This window comes from Schistocerca cancellata, chromosome 4 (assembly GCF_023864275.1).
Source record: "Schistocerca cancellata isolate TAMUIC-IGC-003103 chromosome 4, iqSchCanc2.1, whole genome shotgun sequence".
NCBI lineage: Eukaryota > Metazoa > Arthropoda > Insecta > Orthoptera > Acrididae > Schistocerca > Schistocerca cancellata.
Genome location: NC_064629.1, coordinates 450,396,449 through 450,420,971, shown reverse-complemented (window position 1 = coordinate 450,420,971; position 24,523 = coordinate 450,396,449). Strand labels below are relative to the sequence as shown.

Sequence of the window (24,523 nt, the reverse complement as noted above, 5' to 3'; positions counted from 1 at the left end):
TATTTATATTTTTTAGGGCCATACTTGATGTGATCCTTGTCAATATTACCTTGTAGAATCTTAGTTGCCTTTGTACTCTAGTCAATTAAACTTACAGAAGGAGAACAAAATCAAATCATGGAATAAAAACAATATGAAAAGGATGTATTGCTACTCACTACATAGAGCAGCGAGTCACGGACAGGCACAATGAGAAATACTACTAGAGCTATTTCAGGTTTTGGACAAAGTCCTCCTCCAGAAGTAGATAATACACATACATTGAAACAAGACCAACTCAAACACACATAGCCGCTGTCTATAGGGACTAAGACCTGATTGTGATTGCATCTCTTAAAGAAATAGTGTGTCTGAATTTTGTACTGCAAGCTTAAAGAGAAAAAGCAGAGCATGATTCTTGTTTGTTCTTATGTCAACAATGAGGGATGAATTCCAGTGCCCTCAAAGTAAGGCCAAATATAATAAAAAGTTTATTAGAATTAAAGTTATAAATTGTTTAGTCCAGTTATTACAGATTAAAGCTACAGGTTGTACACTTATATATGATTGGTTACAATAAGTTATAGTTCCTTTGCCCAGACATTAAACCTTTTAAAAACACACAGCATCATTTTGTAACACATTAAAGCTTGTGCTAACAATGAACAGTTTCCCCTAAAAGAAGAATTTCTATCACAGCTGTACGCAGAAAAGCAAATTATACAAAGACGTTTAATAGTTGTTTCTGGCCAGATTATGGTCATGACCAGGTTTTTAGAGGACAACTATAGTGATTTATTATAGTGAGACAACCATAATGGCAATGGAAGACTGGTGTGTAAATTATATGGTTGTCACTCTAGTGACTAAGTTGGTATTAATTTCACAAAAGTGCTGAAAATCATAACTGAATGGCCTTTGAACTCTGCAAAGTTAAATAAATTTTATTTCACCTCAGAAAATGTGAAAGGGCTGAATGATACAGTGTTCAGGTGTTAAGATTTAAGTTTTCTGGATATAGAGCCATGTCACATTATGGAATAGTCATCACAGAATATTAAGACTGGTGAAGAACAATTTAACATATTTAGTGATAATTAAGATTAAAAATACAATTATTATGTAATTACTGTATTTTAATGTAATTGGTAAAATTATGCTTAAGTTTAACTGCATTATGTTTTCCTTGTTTTACATATATGCTAAAATGAAATTGATCATGTATTTTCAGCATGCTGATTCCCAAGTTTCATCTTAGTTTAATGAACTGCCCTTGTCCTTCTTTATCTAGCTAGTGATCGTTCATCACTTTTATACCTGTATTATAACTCCACACACTATATTTTACTATTGATCACACAGAGTTATCCATGTTAAGTATGATGATTAGACGTGTTATTACACCTGATGGTAACCCATATGATCGAAACTTGTAGTGAATAAAATTTTTATTTTCAGTCAGCTGCTTATCTTTTTGAATACAATGTTCTTTGATCTATGTGTTTCCTTGTTGCAGTGATTTATGTACTGTGTTTCTGCGGCAGGATTGTGGAACTTATAGAAATGTGAAAACCACCAAAACCAACACTGATTGTTATCAATCAGAAGCACAGCTTAAATTATGTATGTTTCATCTTCCATTCATGTGAGCACATGCACTTAGCATTGACCTACACAAGGAGGTGAAGATTTTATGCATAATGGCATTAAGAAGCTCACATGAAAAAAATTCCATGTTTTACAACTTTACTAAGTCATCATCTCCTAGGTACTCCTATTTTTGAACTTAATAAAAAAATGAAAACCTGGTTCCTTCTACACAACCTACTATTTTTGGATTAATATGAGTAATTTAATATTTAAACATTGTATTTAATTAAAATATATAACCATAAGTGCTCCCTCTTCACAGAAATTTCAGAAGAGATACCCTTTATTTTCTTCACATTCATAAAACCTTTGATAACTCCTGTTTCTCCCCCACAGAAATTTTCCTCCACCATTTTTACTGAATGGAAATGGAACACACACAAAATAACTATTACTTCTAACTCAACATATTCTTACAAAGATTTTCACCGTCATGTAAAATTTTGGTGTGATGAAAATTAGGATATAAAAAACTCTTCATTTCACTTATTGTAACAAATGTAAGCATGTGCCTGATAACATGTAGTGACTCAGTACATGGAAATTTTGAACTACTGGTAAATGCTTTGAACATAGTACATAAGAGGAATATGATTATTTCCCAACCAAAAGAATGGAACTTTTAAATTGTCCTGTAAGGTAATGGCTAATTCTTTCTCTTGGAAACATTCATGGTCAGATGAGACAGATTTTAAAAATCCTATAAATTGGTGTTTATAAACAGAATATTATAACAATAATGGAAATTCCTTAATAGAACAATACAAAAAGTAGGGAAAGGCAACCACTCACCAATGGCAGATTGATATGTGGATCACAGTAATACATAACGGTAACAGCAGTCTCAAGACTTGCTGTTGCCATAGGTGCGTGTGTGTGTGTGTGTGTGTGTGTGTGTGTGTGTGTGTGTGTGTGTGTGTGTGTGTTCGCGCGTGCAATCATGCACGTGTTTACTGTTTCATGTTATGTGTTACCATGCTCCACTATAGCTCCAATATGAAACAGAATTTATTCATATCATACAGCACTTTTAAACTTTTTAATATAAATCTGAAATAACATATGAACACAATTAACATAATTACTTACCACTTTTGGTCTGAAGGGTGGTTCTAGTTCTCTTCTCTCAAGGGCATCCCAATCAATGTTCCTAAAGAATGGTTGATCACATACATCGCCAGCTGAGCATTCTGGAGTTCCCAAACGTTTGCTGATATCTTTCTCCAAAAGCTGTTGTTAATTAAGAATTATAATATTACAGAGAACTGGTTGTTAAAACAGACATACTGCACAGTCAATGGGTAAGCATAATTAATTTGATGTAGTACACAGATGTAACAGGAGTTGTCCATAATAAATTTGAAGATACAACAGACATGTAACATTAACCAAGAGGAATTCTCCATTAAAGATTATGCTTGTCAATCTGATGGTATGTACTGGTATGTAATTGATATATTTCATTGCTGTGTTGAAGTATACCATCTCATAGACGAACAACACTACACTGATGTACATTTAACATTATTAATAATATTGGTTAAAATAAAGAATAGTATCTGCAATAAAAATTCCAGAGTACATGATGTATTTAGTGCACAAGGGAATAACTAACCACAAAAAATTGAATTTGTATGAGCTTCATAAAACCATTATTCTCAAAGAGTATCTCTCAATAAAATTATCTGATTTACTCTAGTGCCTATTTATTATTCTATGAAACTGTAAATGCTCTTCAATGAAAAAGAAATAAAAATGTTACAGTCAATTAACTTACCAGCACAAGGATATTTTTGGCTTCCAGTGAAAGAAAACGTGGATAGTGAGGGGTCTCATTGCAAATAGACCAGAATAATTCATTGTCATCACAGCCACTAAATGGGGACACTCCAATTAGCATTTCATACAAAAGAATTCCAAACGACCACCAGTCTACACACTGGTTATACCTTTGACCCTTAATAATCTGTAAAAACATAAAAAAGTTATGTTTTACTTTCCTTTCTTGTATATGCTTCTCTAACCTTCTTAAAAATTTTATCCATGTGCATTTAGTAAAACTTACTACTTCAACACCAGAGAAATGATACTTTCCACTTTACTAAGAAACTATCTGTCACAGTGTATTAGTAAGCAACTGTTTTCCTATCTTCAACCACATCCCTACAATGCAACAAGTTTCATCAAATCTAATCATCTCAGTGGCACCATTTTACTACAGATGTGTTGTTGCACTCTGCTGGAAGGTAAAAATGGTGGAGATCCAGAGCCATCTTAAATGAAATGCATTAAATGTTTTCAGCAGAGGGAGGAAAGGATGCAGGCATTCTTGGGCAATGTGACAACCTGTCAATGCATATATTTGGTAAAATAACATCTTAGTCTTCTAGCAGAGGCTAAAGATCCCAAAGAGCATGTCAGCTGTCTCCAGCAGAAGTTCTGAGCTCTTACACACTGTGGATTTGACTGTATCATTATAATGATGTGGAATGCCATTTTACATTCACACCACAAATTAATTTTTAAATATGGCTACATGCTGAAAATATATAATTTTTTTACTTTATTTTAATTTTATTAAATAGACATACATGAGTAATTAATTCCTATCCATCACCTTTTACACATAACAATAATAAAAATTATTCTATGGGATAGAAGGAATTGTCAAGGAGAAACTTCCTCAGTTTGTTTTCGATTTTTACTTTGCTGTCTGTCAGACATTTTATATCACTGGGTAAGTGCTCAAAAATTTTTGTTGCAGCATCATGCACACCTTTTTGTGCTAAAGACAACCTTAATAGGAGTAATGAATGTCATTTTTTCTTCTGGTATTAATTATGTACATCATTGATCCTTTTGAACTGTAGTGGATTATTTACAATAAGCTTCAGGAGGGAATAAATATACTGTGAAGCATTAGTCAGGATGCCCAACATCTTAAACAGGTGTCTACAAGATCATTGTGGCTGAGCACATCATATTATTCTTACAGCACATTTTTGACCAATGAAGACTTTCTTTCTTAAAGATGAGTTATCCCAGAACGTTGTTCTGTATGACATTATTGAATGAAAATATTCAAAATATGTCAACTTACTGATTTATCTCTTCCTAAGCTTTGCAATGATTCTAAGTGCAAATGTAGCTTAACTAAGTTGTTTTAGGAGTTCAAAAATATGCTTTTCCTATTTAAATTCTCATCAATATGGACACCTAAGAATTTTGAACTTTTCACCATATTTATTGTTTTCTTATCATGAGTTACAATTATCACTGGTGTAGTACTGTTAGATGTGCAGAACTGAGTTTGTTGTGTCTTTTTAAAATTGAGCATGAGACCATTAACAGAAAACCAGTGAAGAATAAATATGGTGAAAAGTTCAAAATTCTTAGGTGCCCATATCGATGATAATTTAAATAGGAAAAGCATATTTTTGAACTCCTAAAACAACTTAGTTAAGAACATTGTCTAATTCTGCTTGTTCTGTATTAGACAGGAGATGCAGAAACTGTTTCAAGAATTTAGGTATCTTAACTTTTTCATCGTTGTATATATACAAAACAATAATGTACATCACAAAAAGTAGTGAGGACTGGATTACAAATGCTAGTGTACACACCCACAATACAAGAAAGAAGAATGAAGTACGGAGCATACCCCACCGACTGGCAATGCTAGAAAAAGGACCCCGGTACTCTGGTATCAGACTACTAAGAAGTCTGCCCAAAACCCTGCAGGATAGTGTACTTCACAATGACTTTCCAAAGAAACTTAAAGACTATCTCATTGAAAAAGAGTTTTACAGTGTTGCAGAATACTTATGCCATTAAATTTGTATATATTGTTACTCATTATCAGTGATGTAAAAATGTAAGCTAAAGGTGTAGAAAAATAAGTGATAAAGAATGTTAATACTTTGACATGTCCTATATTACACGTACATTTACTGTACACAATGTAATCTTACAGGATCAAATAAAATTCAATTCAATTCAATTCAAAGATCATTTACATATATGAAGAACAATAGTGGACCTAAAATTGAGCCTTTGGGGACCCCATATGAGATTTCTGCACAGTCAGAATTACATTTACTGATTATATTGGTTGAATTACTACATATAACTTTCTGCACTCTTTTGATTTGATATGGCATTATCCACTGGTTGGCTACACCATCAATCCCATAAAACCTCAATTTATCTACAAGAATACTGTGATTCACACAGTCAAATAGCTTTGATAGGTCACAGAAAATACTAGCCAGTGCAACTTTACTATGTAATGTTTGTAAAATTTGGTGAGTGAACATGTAAATGGCTTTCTAAATAGAGCAATTATTCTTCTGAAACCCAAACTGTGATTTGCTGAGCATATTATTGTTATCAAGACGAGATATTATTCTAGAATATATCACCTTCTCAAAGATTGTGGAAAATAATGTCAGCAGTGAAACCAGTTGGTAGTTTCTGACATTTTTCTTATCACCTTTCTTAAAGAGGGCTTTAACAATAGCATATTTCAGTCTCTCTGGAAAATGGCTTGAGCTAGTTTCAGATAAGATCAGGCTTATTATATGGGAAACTATTGGAAACACCATCAAAACCAAATGATTTCTTTGTTTCAGAAGGAAAAGTTGGTGATACATTCATATGATTGAATTTTATGAGAGTTACTTTTTCCACATACTGCTGCAATTTCTCTTTTGAACTGTTTGGACCTGTATGGCATTTATACTACATACTATAAATTGCTTTCACCTATATTTAAAAATGTGTATTATATGTATTTGCTACTGGTGACCCATCATTTATAGCCCTTGCACCCAGTTCAATAGTAATGTTGTCCTGTTCTGTGGCTGGTTGCCGTGTCTCTCATTTCACTACATTCCATACATCCTTCAGTCTGTTGTCAGAATTACTGATTTCTAACATTATGCCCATGTTCCTTGGTTCTTTAATAACTTTCTTAATAATTTTGAGTAGATTCTGTAGTGCGTAACTACTGCAGGATCTCTAGTCATCTATTCCTCTTTTTTTTTTTTTTTTTTTTTTTTTACATGGCTGTTTAATGTAATTTTTCTGATTAGCTTATGCAGAAATTTATTTTCAAATAATGATATGAATTTATTAGTGAATAGATTCTAACCTAACCTAACCTAACCTAACCTAACCTAACCTAACCTAACCTCATGTTCACATTCAGTGCATTATAAATTTCATCAAAAATGGTTCAAATGGCTCTGAGCACTATGGGACTTAACTTCTGAGGTCATCAGTCCCCTATAACTTAGAACTACTTAAACCTAACTAACCTAAGGACATAACACACATCCATTCCTGAGGCAGGATTCGAACCTGCGACCATAGCAGTCACGCGGTTCCAGATTGTAGTGCCTAGAATATAAATTTCATCCCAGGATATATCTTGTAAACCATTCTTAAAAGCATTTGTCCTGGAGTTATCAATTATTCTAACTGATTTCCATTAATGGGTAACCATACTGTATGGCACTATGTTATTTATCCCAAATAACTGTGCATCATGATCAGACACAGCATTTGCTACTGGGTAAACAGTTACTTTCTTGCTTTGAGCCTCACCTAGGAAAACATTATCAATTAGAGTCCTACTGTCTTTATGTGCCCATGTTGGAAAGTTAATTACTGGGAATATTTTGTAGGATCCAAATAAGGTTTACTGATCATTTTTCCAGTCATGATCATCTACATTCAAGTCACCACAGACTATTAACCGCTTGCTGCTGTCTGATAGACAGCACAGTAAAGAAACCAGATTCCTCATAAACAGTTCAAAATTTCCCCGTAGGGATCTATATGCAGTTACAATTAAAAGTGAAATATTTTTCAGTATTAATTCACAAACACATACTTCTATTTTTCTCAATGTTTTCGAACTTGTGTTCTTTATTAATATATGTAACAACTCCTCCTTTACCCATATTAGTTCTGCGTGAGTAAGTTGATAGGGTGTAATCTTTTATATGTTACTTATCTAACCCTGTAGTTATGTAGTGGTCAGATAGGCACAGGATGTCTGTCTTCTCAGAGTTCTCTAAATTTTCCAAACAGACAAGCAGCTCTTCTACCTTATTAATTATTTTAATTTAATTTTGATGAAATAAGCTAACCTTACTTTTCAGTGCATAGTTAAGCATTTTGTGGGGCTCTTCTGTTATTTTGACTTCAAAACAGGGTGATTCTAATCTAATAACAATGCCTTTCTGACGCTAGTAATCACATGGACCTTGCTTTGTGTGATGCAGTATCAGTCTTACATTTTTTGTACCAGACATTGTACATGATATATTCTGGCAGGGTGTAAAAACACATTTGCAGCCTCAGTCACTGACACCGAGTTGATCGATTTTGATGAAACTTGTCACAGTATAAAAACACAGTTTAAGGTTGATACACAGTAATACACTAACATGCCACAGTACATAACTGATTGCTAATGAGAGCACTCTCATTTTCTTTCTCTCAAAGCAGTACATCACAGGCACAAAGGGTACATGTAAATGCAGAATGATCTGTAAATTACAATAAAATCATTGTGTAATAACAAAAAACAGAATATCAATTGTCTGTTAATTTCTAATTCTACACACCACATGAACTATCTAACATTACAGTAAACTCTGTGGTTCTAAGTTATGTAATACATAGCGCAGTTTACCATTTACCACAATACTGTCTACATAAGACAACAATGGATGACCGTACTCAAAGGGCATATGATCAGAACATTTTCTCCCAACTTTTAAGATTGTGTTCACTCATTAATTAGTCAATTAAGTAACTGATTCATACATAAAACACACTCACAATCACACAAGCACACAAACTCACGCACATGTGACCACTGCCTCAAGGGCAGCTAGAGCTAACGGTCATGTGTGTGCTAGGTGGGCTTGCTTGTAAGAGTAGGTGTTCCCTTTCTGAAGAAGGCTTTGATTAAAAGCTCATTGTGTAACAGTCTTTTCATAGTCCCTGCCTGCCGCTCAGTGTGATATTTTTATGGTGAGTAGCAACAAATACCTCTCGTAATATTCTTGACATTCCAACCTGGACTTTCCATTGCTAGATAAGAATTATGTTGAGGAGTAAGTAAGAAACTACCACAATAGGCAGTATTAAAAACTGAGTATCATTAATCTATTATACTCTATCTGTCATTAGAAATGTTACAAATAAACACAGTAAATTTTGCAGAAAAGATGCTACTTCAGAAATAGTTACTGATTTCACAGTATGTAGTTGTTTTTCTCTACTAATAATTGGTTAGTATTTATTTCAGTGTACTGATAGCTTTTGGAATGATAATGAATGACTGTAAAATAGAACTGGAGGTGCATGTGATTAGAATACTGCCCTCCTGTCCATTAATGTTGCCTTTTGAAATTGGAGCAAGTACTTTTCCTATAAGGGACTCTTCAGTTGTATGATTAATGCTGAGAGAAACCTGTCACACTACTGCCACCAAGGGAAAAAAAACTGTTAATATTGGAGATCATATGGTGGTCTATGTGTGACACTCACATAAACTGATTGATCAGCCATGGAGATAGATAAAATGACTGAGTATTATAAGTGCAACATTATCTCAATGGTGTGTGTAATGTTAACATTATATCTAAAGTACATAAGTATTCACATGACTGAATGTCTGTGTTAGTTACCATTACTGATCTCCATTGAAAGAATGGACCACAAAAATAACAGCACATGAAAACTGTAAGTAAATATAGTGCTAAATAGAACAGTTATGTCTGCTGTGACCCACAGATTATTCTTTCTCAATCTAATAGACACTTTTATTTGAAATATTTAAGTAAAAAACAACATAAATCAAAACATTTGGCAGTTCTAATACATAGAAAAGCTTCACGATAAAGGATGACAGCCAAAACAGTTGCAGGATAAAAATTTTTATTAAAATTCTTGACCAAGGTTTTTGTATATATAAATATACCTTCATCACAAGTAAAAAATCCTGAACAGGAAGACACTTTCATTAGCAAAACCTTAGCATCAAAAATGAGAAACACTAAAGCTTAAGTAACAGTGAACTTACCAAAGTAATACAGGCATGAAATCTTTTAGTTACTTACTAAAATTACATCATGCAATGGAGATTAATAAAAAAAATTGTGCCAAAGGCGTCGTCAATAATTAAGACATCATCTCCATTTGTACAACATGGCTATAGGCACAGGGTCAATGCGAACAGTTTAGCACCAGTACTTCGCCTATGAACTATCAAGACAAGAGTGTGAAAGCACTAGGGCAGATGGTTTCGCCGAGAGAGGGCACTTGAGGTATGTGCCAGACACTCGCACACATTAAAATCCATGGATACATACATAAGTGCATCAAAATTATTAAAAGTTGAGCTAATTCAAATCTTCTGTCTTATTAAATAAAACATATCAGACCATTTAAATACATTTATGTAAAATAGAAAATATGGAAGCAATTTACCTGTGTCCTAGTGCCACACAGATCAAGCTTGCACTATGGAACACATCTAACGAGAGAGGGCACTAGTGTAATGCGCGAGAATCTCACGTAACGTAGGTGGTGAAATACATACTAGCAAAAACAACCAGAATGTTAGAGTAAAACATGCTAGGTAAAAATGGGGAAAACGTACATAATTCCACATTTGCAGAACATCTATGGCTCTTACAGCATACGTCACCTAAACTGGATGATGTAGAACTGCTTCATGAAGTGAATAAGGGTTACAAACTGGACTTGCTCGAAGAATTAGAGATTTTCAGGCATCTGTCTCTAAAAGATGGTTTTGTTCTTAATGAACAGATGCAGCTTAGTAACAAAAATTTTTTAGATAGTTTCAAACCCCTCCTTGCCTTAATGTAATATAGTCTGGCTGACTAGAAGGTAGTTTTCTTGCTTGTTGATGCCGGTGAAATGCACTTTTCCTGTCTTGTTGGGACTTTATGTATTTTTGATGTTTGCTGTTAGTGATTTTCGATGTGTATGTGTGGTTAATTGACTAGTATGTTTTTATTCACAACGACAGATGGTTTCGTTTTACTGTAACATTCTGGTTGTTTTTGCTAGTATGTATTTCACCACCTACTTTACGCGAGATTCTCGCGCATTACACTAGTGCCCTCTCTCATTAGATGTGTTCCATAGTGCAGGCTTCATCTGTTTGACACTAGGACACAGGTAAATTGCTTCCATATTTTCTATTTTACATAAATGTTTTTAAATGGTCTGATATGTTTTATTTCATAAGACAGAAGATTTGAATTAGCACAACTTTTAATAATTTTGATGCGCTTATGTATGTATCCATGGATTTTAATGTGCGCGAGTGTCTGGCACATACCACAAGTGCCCCCTCTCAGCGAAACCATCTGCCCTAGTGCTTTCACACTCTTGTCTGGATAGTTCATAGGCGATGTACTGGTGCTAAACTGTTCGCATTGACCCTGTGCCTATAGTCATGTTGTACAAATGAAGATGATGTCTTAATTATTGACGACACCTTTGGCACAATTGTTTTATTAATCTCCATTGCATGATGTAATTTTAGTAAGTAACTAAAAGATTTTGTGCCTGTATTACTTTGGTAATTTCACTGTTACTTAAACTTTAGTGTTTCTCATTTTCGATGCTAAGGTTTTGCTAATGAAAGTGTCTTCCTGTTCAGGATTTTTTACTTGTGATGAAGGTATATTTATATATACAGAAACCTTGGTCAAGAATTTTAATAAATTTTTATCCTGTAACTGTCTTGGCTGTCATCCTTTATCGTGAAGAATTTCAACAGTTGCTGTTTTAGCCATGTTTAAAATCTTGACATAGAAAAGCATTTATAAAATGCAAAACAATTTTTCTCTGCAGTATTTATAGAGAAAGTTGGTAATGGTTCAGTTATGAAATAGCTGAACCCTTCTTCAATTGCAGTTGCATTTTAAAACTGAACAATTAGCTGAAAATGACTAATTGCAAAACTTGATGTTCCTACAAGTAATTTAAAAGGAAATGGTCACATAGAACAGAAAAGATCATTAGAAACATTCCTTGTTGTCAATGAGATGAATGATAAGTTAATGCAGAGCTCCTCATTTTTTTCTGAAGATATATGCATTATGTAAGTTCTGTATTTAAAAATGCACAGCACTGTAATGACTCAGAGAGAGAGAGAGAGAGAGAGAGAGAGAGAGAGAGAGAGAGAGAGAGAGAGAGAGAGAGTTTTGTTTTCCCAATGTGATCTGACTGCTGAGAATTTTAGTTGAAATGATCCATTCTACAGCTTTTCATATAATTTAGGACAGAAATCAAGGAGCAACAAATGATACAGTTAATAATATATTGTTAGAGTCAACTGAAAATTACTTAACAATATAATTTCACAATACATTTACATGCACATAAAATTTCTAAATATGTACATTTCTTTCACTGGGCTACAGTTTTCAAAATGCCTCATTCGTATGTGTCCAGAGCTTGAGCATACAGATTACCATTGTGATAATGGTGTCTTACTTAAAGCTCTCTGCAATAGGCCAGGTAGATGGGAAGTACAGTAGTGCAAGATCAGGACCGATTTAACTCCCAGCCAAAATGTGCAATAATGTCTCAAATAAAAGTCTCATCATTTGGTTGCAAATTTTCATGGCGAAGTCAGACGTTCAGAGCCTACTTTTTTATGCACCTGTCACATAAAGCATCATGCAGCACAATGATAGTGTCAGTGTTAGTTTTGGCATTGACAAAGATTTTCCCTAGGTGAAACCCCCACTAACACACTGCAACATATGCCTTAGAATTGAGCCATGAGAACCTCCTCCATGGACCGTGTCCTTCCAGTTGCGTCATTGTGAAGAAAAGTAACACATGCACATTGTGGATGCATGCTTTCATTGAGATGAGTAACATTAAGCTCAGAATTCATTATCTGTTGCCATCGCTTGCAGGAGATAAAGAAGAGCTGACACACAATACTCTTAGGTTGTCAAAATATGATATTAATCCAACTACACAGGCTTTCATGCCCAGTGTAAAGATGACTAAAATTCTTCTGCATGTTGTACCTCACCTTTGTATCAAATATAAAATACTTTAAAATATATAAACTATAAAACTGACATTTTAGCCATCTTACAAATCGCCCAAGGCTTACATGGAGGATTCTTCCCACTTTGTTTAACTGATAAGGGAATAGAAGATACACTATGTGATCAAAAGTATCTGGAAACCCCCAAAAATATACGTTTTTCATATTAAGTGCATTGTGCTGCCACCTACTGTCAGGTACTCCACATCAGTGACCTCAGCAGTGCATTAGACATCATGAGAGAGCAGAATGGGGTTGCTCCACAAAACTCACAGACTTTGAACCTGGTCAGGTGATTGGGTGTCACTTGTGTCATAAGTCTGTACACAAGATTTCCACAGGTCTATACATCACTAGGTCCACTGTTTCAGATGTGACAGTGAAGTGGAAAGGTGAAGGGACACATACAGCACAAAAGTGTACAGGCTGGCTTCATCTGTTGACTGACAGAGACCATCGATGGTTGAATAGAGTTGTAATGCGTAATGGGCAGACATCTATCCAGACCAGGAGGTGAGAGAATTTGGATTTCATTGTCAAGTGGCTGCTTGTTAACCACACATCATGCTGGTAAATTCAAAACGATGCCTCACTTGGTGTAAGGAGCATAAATATTGGATGATTGAACAGTGGAAAAACATCGTGTGGAGTGACAAATCACGATACACAATGTGGCGAGCTGATGGTAGGGTGGGAGTATGGCGAATGCCTGGTGAACGTCATCAGCCAGCTTGTGTAGTGCCAACAGTAAAATTCAGAGGCGGTGCTGTTATGGTGTGGTCATGTTTTAAATAGAGGGGGTTTGCAGTCCTTGTTGTTTTGCATGGCACTATCACAGCACTGGCCTACAATGATGTTTTAAGCACCTTCTTGCTTCCCACTGTCGAGAGCCATTCGGGGATGGTGATTGCATCTTTCAACATGATTGGTCACCTGTTCATAATGCATGGTGTGTGGTGGAGTGGTTACATAACAATAACATCCCTCTAATGGACTGGCCTGCACAGAGTCCTGACCTGAATCCTATCGAACACTTTAGGGATGTTTTGGAACACCGACTTCGTGCCAGGCCTCATTGACCGACATTGATACCTCTCCTCAGTGCATCACTCCATGAAGAATGGGCTGCCATTCCCCAAGAAACCTTCCAGCACCTGGCTGAATGTGTGCCTGAAAGAGTGGTAGCTGTTATCAAGGCTAAGGGTGGGCCAACACCATACTGAATTCCAGTATTATTGATGGAGAGTGCCACAAACTGTTAAGTCATTTTCAGCCAGGTGTGTGGATACTTTTGATCACATAGTGTACAACCAACTGACATTATAGTCAGTTTCAACATCATCAACTTTCTCTTCACCAGTATACCTATACAGGATACCATTCACATCCTAGAGGAGCAGATCCCATCTGATATCTCATTTGGTGTGCTTATGACTGTCAAATGGCTCTGAGCACTATGCGACTCAACTTCTGAGGTCATCAGTCACCTAGAACTTAGAACTAATTAAACCTAATTAAACCTAACTAACCTAAGCACATCACACACATCCATGCCCGAGGCAGGATTCGAACCTGCGACCGTAGCGGTCGTGCGGTTCCAGACTGTAGCGCCTAGAACCGGCTTATGACTGTCATCGGTGTACCTCACATGACAGGGAAAACATTACAAGCAATTAAATGGAATGGTGATGGGCTCCCCTGTCTCCCCAGTTAGTGTGGACCACCTCATGGCAGCTTTTGAGCAAATAGCCCTAGTTTCCATGCCATTACAATTCCATTGTAAGCTACAGTATGCGGACAACACATTCGTTATCTGTCTACATGAGGAAGTGGAATTGAGAAACTTCCATCAGCACTTTAACAGCCTGCATAAGAACATACAATTCATGCACAAAACTGAAAATAACAGTGTAATACCATTTCTGGACATGAAAGTGTACAGAACCACCAGTGGTAGTCCAAGAGACATGGTGTTCCAGAAGGCAGTACCTGGAAGTGGAGAGCCATGAGCACACAGCTCAAAAAGTATTCTGTCCTGCACATGCTGATTGCTAATGCACCTCAAATAAGTGATGCTAATAATATCAAAGAAGAATTGAGGGAACTACACCACACCTTTTACACTGACATATATGGCAACAATATTATAAGAAAAGGACAACTGGAATACAAGAGAAAATGACAAGAAAGAGAAGCTTCTGCTAGTGCACTGACTATATGTGAACAGCTTCAGTGAATGGCTAGGCAACATCCGCCACCCAAGAGATTTCAAACTGATCTTCTGCAGCAGCCACAGCATCCATGATGTGATAGATACCACCTAGGATGAAGTGAGCAATGTTAATACTGCAAGAGTATATGAGCTATTGAGCTATATTGTGAGTGCAGAGCTGCCTATATAGGACAGACAGGGAGTACAGTCAGCACACATGTTGCAGAACATGAACACTATGTGTGATCCAAAAAACACAATATATTGACAGAAGGGGAACATCACCATGATTGTGAACATGATTGTGGACAACTTATCATGTTCCAGGAAGCTTGTGTATAGCTAAAAGAGTTGTGGACACACCAACACCAAATTTGAGGGGTAATTGACATTATTAATCAACACACACACACACACACACACACACACACACACACACACACACACACACACACACACACACACACAAAGTATTTTACATTTGATACAATGATGTGGCACATCACCCAGAAGAATTTTAATCATCATGATATTAATCCCTTGGTCTTGTGGTTAACCATCAGGTTCTTCATCACCCAGTGGGCACTGATTTTTGCAAAGTAGAGTTTCCCATTCAAAATATCATCTGCTATACCATACAAAATATCCTCTACCAAAATTCACAATAATTCATGTATCAGCTGTGCCATGGCTATGGATGTTTGCTGACTACTTCTGCAACCACAAATACATCCACAATTGATGGGTTGCCAGTCTGCAGTCATACAGTCTACACACTGGCAAGATGGTAATTGCCAGTGCATGCACTACTTGTATGTAAACTTTCCAGACAATGACCAAAGTATCTCCTGTGGCCACCACCAGGCACCAGTCTTGCTGCCAGCAGAGTACACCTCAATGAAAGTGGTACTGCAGTCAAGTCACACCCTCCACATCAAAGCCTTTCTGCCTGCCTATTTAAAATGCCTCTCAGTGACCAGCAGTCAGCATTCACTCAGCGTCAGCTCCATACTATATTCTGGTTGTACCCAGCAGCTCATCAACTAATGAGCACATGCTCACCTGGCATTCACTCATCAAATGCTCCAGACTTTACACTGACTGCACCCAGCACCTCATTAGCCGGAGTACACACCCATCCTTCAATCTTAGCTCAGAGTATACTCTGGGCTTTACATTGGCCCCACCCAGGGGCCCTTCCTACAGAGCACATGCTGAGCTTCCTCTGCTGGCATTCCACATAAAACTAAATGCCAGCCATGACTTGTGAATTTCAATGGAGTTATTTGACAAGGATTCCCTCTACTTGAAATTTACTAAAGATCTATGGCTACTTTCCAGGTGTTCTGTTTTCTTGTAACTGGCTAAAGAATTGCAAAGTGTTCATTATGTTATCATAAATAAAATATGTTCTTTGTCTATTTGGTAGCCAGTATTTCTTCATGCACCATACACCAACCACAACAGAATTTTCACACTCAGTGCAGGTTCCACTTGCTGATTATGACTGGGGCTATGTCACTTCTGTTTTCATTACTGGATACATGGCTATTTGCAGTAAGAGTGTAAATACTACAGAAATCTGCACAATGCTTTGGGCATTCAGCACTTGCCCACTTACTCACCACTATAGTGAAACTTATCAGCTTGCAGATCAAACACCACTTGGAGATACATGCAGTGTTCTCAACATATCCCAAACATTTCAGTACAACAGTATAGTAGAAAAGAATTATGGTGCATTATTATTTGATACGCATATATATGCACTTAAAATCACAGTGAAGATAACTTTTTCAATGGGAATTGCTGACTGAAAGGAGAAAACATATGTAGATAGTTGAAGTATGAACTTTTCTGTATGGGAATTGAAATATTTTGTAAATTTTCTACACTTCTGCATTTTATAAACAATCTAGTCCCACAACTGAAAATATAGACAGATGTTACAGGACTCACTTTTTTAATCCCTTGTCTGCATGTTCAGATAATACAAAATCTCACAAATGGTAGAGAATACATTGAATCACAAATATTAGTAAATGAACATCCATATTACAACCAGAGAGTCTGACGTGCACTTTATGAAATTTATAAGGCAATGTCATTTTTCATGTAGCACACACTGCATGGAAACATACACTCTGCAACATCTGATTGAACAATGGAAGCAACAATAAGCAGAATTTATGAAAAAGTTTTATTTTTCATATCAATCGTCTGAGCAACATTGGCCCCTCTCATAACAGTATTTAATTAATCTCAAAGTTTCTTTACTAATACCTTGAGACGATGAACTAGTTAAATAGTTTTTATGGAACAGTGCAGTAGGTTGTTTATAAAGGAACTCTGCCACTGGGATAAAACATTAATTTTGAATTCAAGTGTACAGAAAATGGAGAGAATATCAGAAACCATACTACTATCAGTTTAGACACCGTGAGCTAGATATTAAAATATTTCACAGGAGTCTGCAACAGGTTTTAACATTCTAACCAACCAGTGAACACTCGCATTTTCCTTCTAATACTTCTGTATGTGTCAATTTTAATAGAAAAACAAATACTACAGCAAAACTGCCCCCTGCCTAACATAAAGGTGCACAATGCAAGAAAAATTTTACATAACATTATAGTATAGTATACACATAAAACCAATTTTCATAGTGTGCTCAGTAAGCCCCCAAGCTACTTACACAACAATCATTTTAAAACAATGGTAAGGAGCCTGGTAATCAACTAATAACATCTATGAACTGTTGACAAAAAGGATAACAATCCTCCTTACACAGTAGGATATTTCTACTACCAATGTCACATAGCCTCACTCCATAAGCATAAGACAAGACAGATGGACTTAGTATAAAGTACACCATATCAAGCCCGCCCAGTTAGCTGTGTGGTCTAACGCACTGTGTTTGGGGCAGGAAGGCATGCCAATCCCCAGCATGAATCCACCCAGCAGATTAGTGTCGAAGTCCGGTGTGCCGGCCAGCCTGAGATTGGTTTTTAAGGTCCGCTTCAGTGAATGTGGGCTAGTTCCCCTAAAATAAATAAATGTCGTGTGACCAGGGCCTCCCAGCGGGTAGACCATTTGCCGGGTTCAAGTCTTTCAATTTGACACCACTTTGGCGACTTGCGCATCAATGGGGCTGAAATGATGATGATTAGGACAACACAACAGCCAGTCCCTGAGTGGAGAAAATCTCTGACCCAGCCAGGGATTGAACCCGGGCCCTTAGGGTTGAATTCTGTCACACTGAATACTCAGCTACCGGGGGCGGACAGTTCCCCTTATTCCGCCTCAGTTATACTATGTCGGGGATTGCTGCACACACACTGCCTGCACGTACATGTGCAGCATAATTACCACAGTTGTGTTTACACTCATCTGGTGTGAGACGTTCCTGGAGGGGGGTGGGTCCACTGGGGGCCGAACCACACAATAACCATGGGTTCAGTGTGGGGCGGCAGTGAGGTGAGAGGACTGTTATATGTGTTGTGAGGTTGTGAACCAGTGAGGGCTATGGCGGGGATGAAGCCTCTCCATCATTTCTAGGTCCCCAGTTCCATACAATACAATACACTATATTAACAAGAAGTCTGGTGATAAATAAATACATGCCACTACATCTCTTTCTCTTTACAACTAAATTCTGGTGGTGCGAGTCACTTCCTCCATTAACTTGATTAGCTCCATCTCAGTTGGGGAGCCTGCAGCAGTGTCAGTTACTAACATTGCCAATGGAAGTGGATAATTAAACAGTTTCAAAATCTGACAAAACCATTTTACTTTAAGAACCAATTCAAGGGGTGTATTGATTACTAAGGAATACTTAAAACACTAATAGCAATTTTTGTGACAATTTGAACTGTAAGGGCATGCATTTCATTTGATCCAAATGCAACTTCTAGAAGTGCTTTACCTCTGGAGCCATGTAGTCTGGTGTTCCACAAAACGTGTCAGCCATTCTGTCAAGAAATATCTGCAACTTGCACATACCAAAGTCAGCAATACGGATATGGCCCTCATAGTCTAGAAGAATATTGTCCAGCTTCAGGTCTCTGAGAATGAAACGGAAAGTACGTATCAGTATATTCATACAGTTAAAACACATTTTAAGTACTCCATTTTATTAGAACTGAAGTAATTAACTGAAACAAAGTTATTGTATAAATGCATAGGTGCAACCTTTTGCATATATTTTCACATCACTTGACGCAACATCAAATTAAAAAAAAATGTAGTCACCACTGCACAACAACACTTGTGGAAACTTCCTCACAGGATAATGGCTCTGAGCACTATGCAACTTAACTTCTGAGGTCATCAGTCACCTAGAACTTAGAACTAATTAAACCTAATTAACCTAAGGACATCACACACAACCACGCCCGAGGCAGGATTCGAACCTGCGACCGTAGCAGTCGCTCGGTTCCAGACTGTAGCGCCTAGAACCGCACGGCCACTCCGGCCGGCCCTCACAGGATATTATGTAGAGCACACGAAAGAAAAAAATTCTCTTTACTTAAGTACATTTTTTTTTAATACACTTATGTTCAGAAAAAAAAAAACAGAACACATTGAACAACTACCGACAACACATTCATATTCACAGGACATGTACATTAGTACGTTCTGCAGAAATGATTAGCATTTGAAACAGGTTGGCCTGCAGGTTTAAGGTCAACATTGATACCGCAGCACAGCACCACCTACCGGTAAAATGTGCCTGCAGCTCTGGTTGTCACTATAAACCACAAGTAATGGATTGACATGACTTGAGCACATGTCCAGGTTGCCTCACAGATGTATACACAAACTGTATCGTCAAATCAGTGAGTTTGAAAGACAGCACATTATTGGCATGAGAATATTTGATGCATCCATCTGGGAAATCGCTGCTCATGTGGGATGAGGTATTTCAGCAGTGCAACGGGTGTGTGCAGAATGGTTCACAGAAGGCTGTAACACATGATGAGGTGGGTCAGGTTGCACCATCCAGACCACCTCCTGAGAAGATCAACACCTCTTCTGAATGGCACTGGAGGACAGATGAGCATCCTCCTTGGCTCTGGCACAACAGTGGAAATATACTGTCAGGGATGACAGTCCATCGGCGTTTATTATGGGATGGGTTACATATGCATCATCCACTTCTACACTTACATTTGATGAATGTGCAGAAACATGCCAGATGTTAATTGTATATGGAACAACATCACTGGGGACAGGAATGGCATCAGGTAATGTTTTCAGACAAATCCAGGTTTGTTCGTTTAAAAATGATTTCCGCATTTTGGTTCGCTGAAGACAGGGGAAGCGGAATCAACTGCATTCACACAAGACATACAGTGCCGACGCAAGGCTTTATGCTGTTGGGTACAATAACAAATCACAGTTGGTGCATGTCCAGGACACTGTGACCAGTGTCACCTACTTGAATGACATCCTGCAACCTGTAGCTATACACCCTTTCTGCACAACACCTCAGACATCATTTTTCAGTTAGACAATGCACGATCGCATGTTGCTGCATGAACAGGATGTCAGCCTTTTGCCCTGGCCTGGCAGATCACCAGACTTGTTGCCAATCAAAAATGTGTGGGGTATGGCAGAATGATGGGTGCAATCTGTGACTCGATGCCAACCACCGCAGATGATCTTTGGAGCCAGGTGAATTCAGCACGGATGGCTATACCACAGGACACTATTTGCATCTTATGCACAGATTGGAGGACCATAAAATGTAGATCCAAGAAGCTTTGATATTGGGTCTGCTCCTATTCCCAACAGATAGAACTTACGTCAAATGACTTTAAATGACTACTAGGAAACAAAGGAAATGACTGATGTATGGTGCATAGGCATACAACAGAACACGGTATTAACTAGCTTTTGAGTCCTGGTTGTCCTTGTGGCAGAAAGTACACACATTTACATACACAACTAGATAGACATCCAGAAGGATGCTACCATGGCTATGCTGATTATTAGTGAGCAGTTCTCTGGGATGATGGATGTGGGGAGGACTTAGAGAAGGGTGCATGGGGCAAGGAGGGAATATCAGAGAAGTTCAGGCAGAAGCAGGAAAGACAGATGACTTAGTGGCTGCACAATAAGACAAAATGAGTTGGAAGGGGTTGGGAATATGAGAGAGAGAGTGAGAGAGAGTAGACAGAGGGGGAGTGAGGATGCAAGGAGGGGGGGAAGAGAGGAAGGTGGAGACAGAGAAGGTGACAGGGAGGTTAAATGAAGTGGGGGGAGAGAGACAGAGACAGAGACAGAGACAGAGAGAGAGAGAGAGAGAGAGAGAGAGAGAGGGGGGGGGGGATGCCTGCATGGGGTTGGAAGGTGGAAGTGGTGGGATAAGGTATTACACATGCTGGACATGGATTGAATGCTATTGTCAATGACAGAAGAGGAAAGAGAGAAGGTAAGGTGAGGCAGTGGGAAACAGGTTAGCAGAGGTTTGGCCAAGGGGATTACAAGAATGCAGGCTATGCTGAAGAGACAGCTCCCACTTGCATAGTTCACAGAAACCTGTGCTGCAAGGGAGTGTCCAAATGGTGTACACTGTGAAGCAGCTGTCAAAGTCATTTGTGATGAGATGTGCAACAGGTTGGCAACTGGATTGTCAAGTTTTCTGATTGATACAGTTTGGGCAGTCCACAAACAGACAAAATGAGTTGGAAGGGGAAAGCTGCACATTTTTGTAGCACAGCTAATATGTAATATGGCTGCCTTTTATTGGATAAGAAATGTCTGAGACTGGGCTGTGGTAGTAGGTGGTGGGTGGGAGGGAAGATGGGAGGGTGGATGAATGGGACAAGTGTATGACCAATGGACTGCAAGTTTGAGAGCAGGATTGGAATAGGGATAGACAAGGATATATTGCAACTTTTGTAGGTTGCAGAACGCTACTTTGGATGGTGAAGGAAGGAATTTGGGTAGAACATCCACCTCAGGGCATGATAAGAGGTAGTAAAACCTGTGTGGTTGAGTTTTTCAATGTCAGTGTGATAAACTGGGTGATCAGAGGGGAACTGTTCAGCAGATAGTTAACAGATTTATGAGTGTCAGATGAGGAGCTGGCATGGGAGATCTGCTTGGAGATGAGCTTGTTGGGATATTGATAAAGGCTCCAGTATGGTTATCAGCATATTTTGACAACTCCTGCTTTCCATTGCAGATGCAGAATCCACTGATGATGAGGCTGTATGGAACAGACTTTTTTATATAGAACAGGTAACAGTTGTAAAAGTGGAGGTACTGTTGGTGCTTGGTGTGCTTGATATGAATAAATGTATTTATGGAGCCATTTGAGAGTAGGAAACTGGCATCTAGTAGGTCTGAGATGGGAAGGACCAAATGAAGTAGATTTGTAAGCAGGTGTTGAGGTTATTAAAGAATGAGTGGATTTTGTTCTTTCCATGAGCTCAGATCATGAAAATTTCATCAATAAATCTGACCCATACTAGAGGATTTAGGTATTCACTGAACAGTTAGGGTTCTTCCAGATGTCCCATAGAGTGAACAGATAAATAAAGCAACAATAAAGCTCACTCTAGCATGTTTGGGATTTAAGAGTGCCTCTCACTGAGTAGAACTGAAGACCAAGCAGCAAGCTTATTTGATATACTTTCATTCTGTGCTGTGTTACAGAATTATCTTTTGAGGCAATATAATTAAGTCAAATAAAGTATTCATTCAGTGATTCATTCATTCATTGTCACATTGTGTTCCATAAAAACTATCATGAAGCAGAGCCTTTAGAGTTGTGAAATAACTCGTGATATAGATTAACAGGCAGAACAAGCTGCTGCAGTCAACTTCTGTATGTATTGTTATTGTTGTTCTGGTCTTCAGCCCAATGATAGTTTTTATGCAGCTATCTGTGCTAGTCTACTCTGTGCAAGAAGGCTCTTCATCTCTGCATAGCTACTGCAAGTGAGATCCATTTGAAATGGCTCACTTTGCTCAAACCTTGGTCTCACTCTGTAATTTTGAACCCCATAGCTCTTTGTATTAAAAAACTGATGATTACTTGATGTCTCAAGATGTGTCTTATCAATTAATCCCTTCATTTACTGAAGTTGTGCCACAAACTTTTCCCCAATTTAATCTTTCCATTAGTTATTCACACTACCCATATGATTATATTAGATTAGATTAATACTAGTTCCATGGATCATGAATACGATATTTCGTAATGATGTGGAACGAGTCAAATTTTCCAATACATGACATAATTAAGTTAATTTAACAACATAATTAAGTTAATATAACCACTTTTTTATTTTTTTTATTTTTTTTATAATTTTTTGTTTGGTTTTTCCTTTTTTTCTTAATTTATATCTAAAAATTCCTCTATGGAGTAGAAGGAGTTGTCATTCAGAAATTCTTTTTATTTCTTCTTAAATACTTGTTGGTTATCTGTTAGACTTTTGATACTATTTGGTAAGTGACCAAAGACTTTAGTGGCAGTACAATTCACCCCTTTCTGTGCCAAAGTTAGATTTAATCTTGAATAATGAAGATCAGCCTTTCTCCTAGTATTGTAGTTATGCACACTGCTATTACTTTTGAATTGGGTTTGGTTGTTAATAACAAATTTCATAAGAGAGTATAATACTGAGAAGCTACTGTGAGTATCCCTAGATCCTTAAATAAATGTCTGCAGGATGATCTTGGGTGGACTCCAGCTATTATTCTGATTACACGCTTTTGTGCAATAAATACTTTATTGCTCAGTGATGAATTACCCCAAAATATGATGCCATATGCAAGCAATGAGTGAAAATAGGTGTAGTAAGCTAATTTACTAAGATGTTTATCACCAAAATTTGCAATGACCCTTATTGCATAAGTAGCTGAACTCAAACGTTTCAGCAGATCATCAATGTGTTTCTTCCAATTTAATCTCTCATCAATGGACACACCTAAAAATTTGGAATATTCTACCTTAGCTATATGCTTCTGATTAAGGTCTATATTTATTAATGGCGCCATACCATTTACTGTGCGGAACTGTATGTACTGTGTCTTATCAACATTCAGTGAGGGTCCGTTTACAAGGAACCACTTAGTCATTTTCTGGAAGACATTATTGACAATTCCATCAGTTAATTGTTGTTTGTCAGGTATGATTACTATACTAGTATCATCAGCAAAGAGAACTAACTTTGCCTCTTCATGAATATAGAATGGCAAGTCATTAATATATATTAAGAACAACAAAGGACCCAAGACCGACCCTTGTGGAACCCCATTCTTGATAGTTCCCCCAGTGTGAGGAATGTGCTGATCTTTGCTTCTTCAGCACCGTGTTCCAAAAGCTTCTCTTCTCTTCTAGTCTAGACTGTTTATCATCCATGTTTCATTTTTGTACAAGTTTACACTCCAAATACCTTCAGAAAGGACTTACTAACACTTAAATTTTTGAAACTTCCTGCACTCCACTGCAGAGTGAAAATCTCATTCTGGAAACTTAAATTTTTATTTGATTTTAACAAATTTATCTTTTTCGGAAACACTATTGCCAGTCTGCATTTCGTATC

General features: G+C 37.4%; 1 protein-coding gene across 1 annotated transcript in view; it reads right to left on the bottom strand.

Annotated features, from left to right (window-relative positions):
- The window catches only part of LOC126184246 (uncharacterized), a 175,832-nt gene that overhangs the window by 7,434 nt on the left and 143,875 nt on the right, over window positions 1-24,523 (bottom strand). Inside the window, exons 6-8 of the mRNA XM_049926615.1 lie at window positions 18,889-19,027; window positions 3,407-3,595; window positions 2,719-2,859 (exon numbers count right to left, since the gene is read on the bottom strand). Of these exons, the coding sequence (XP_049782572.1) occupies window positions 2,719-2,859; window positions 3,407-3,595; window positions 18,889-19,027 (469 nt within the window). The remainder of the gene's footprint in view (window positions 1-2,718; window positions 2,860-3,406; window positions 3,596-18,888; window positions 19,028-24,523) is intronic.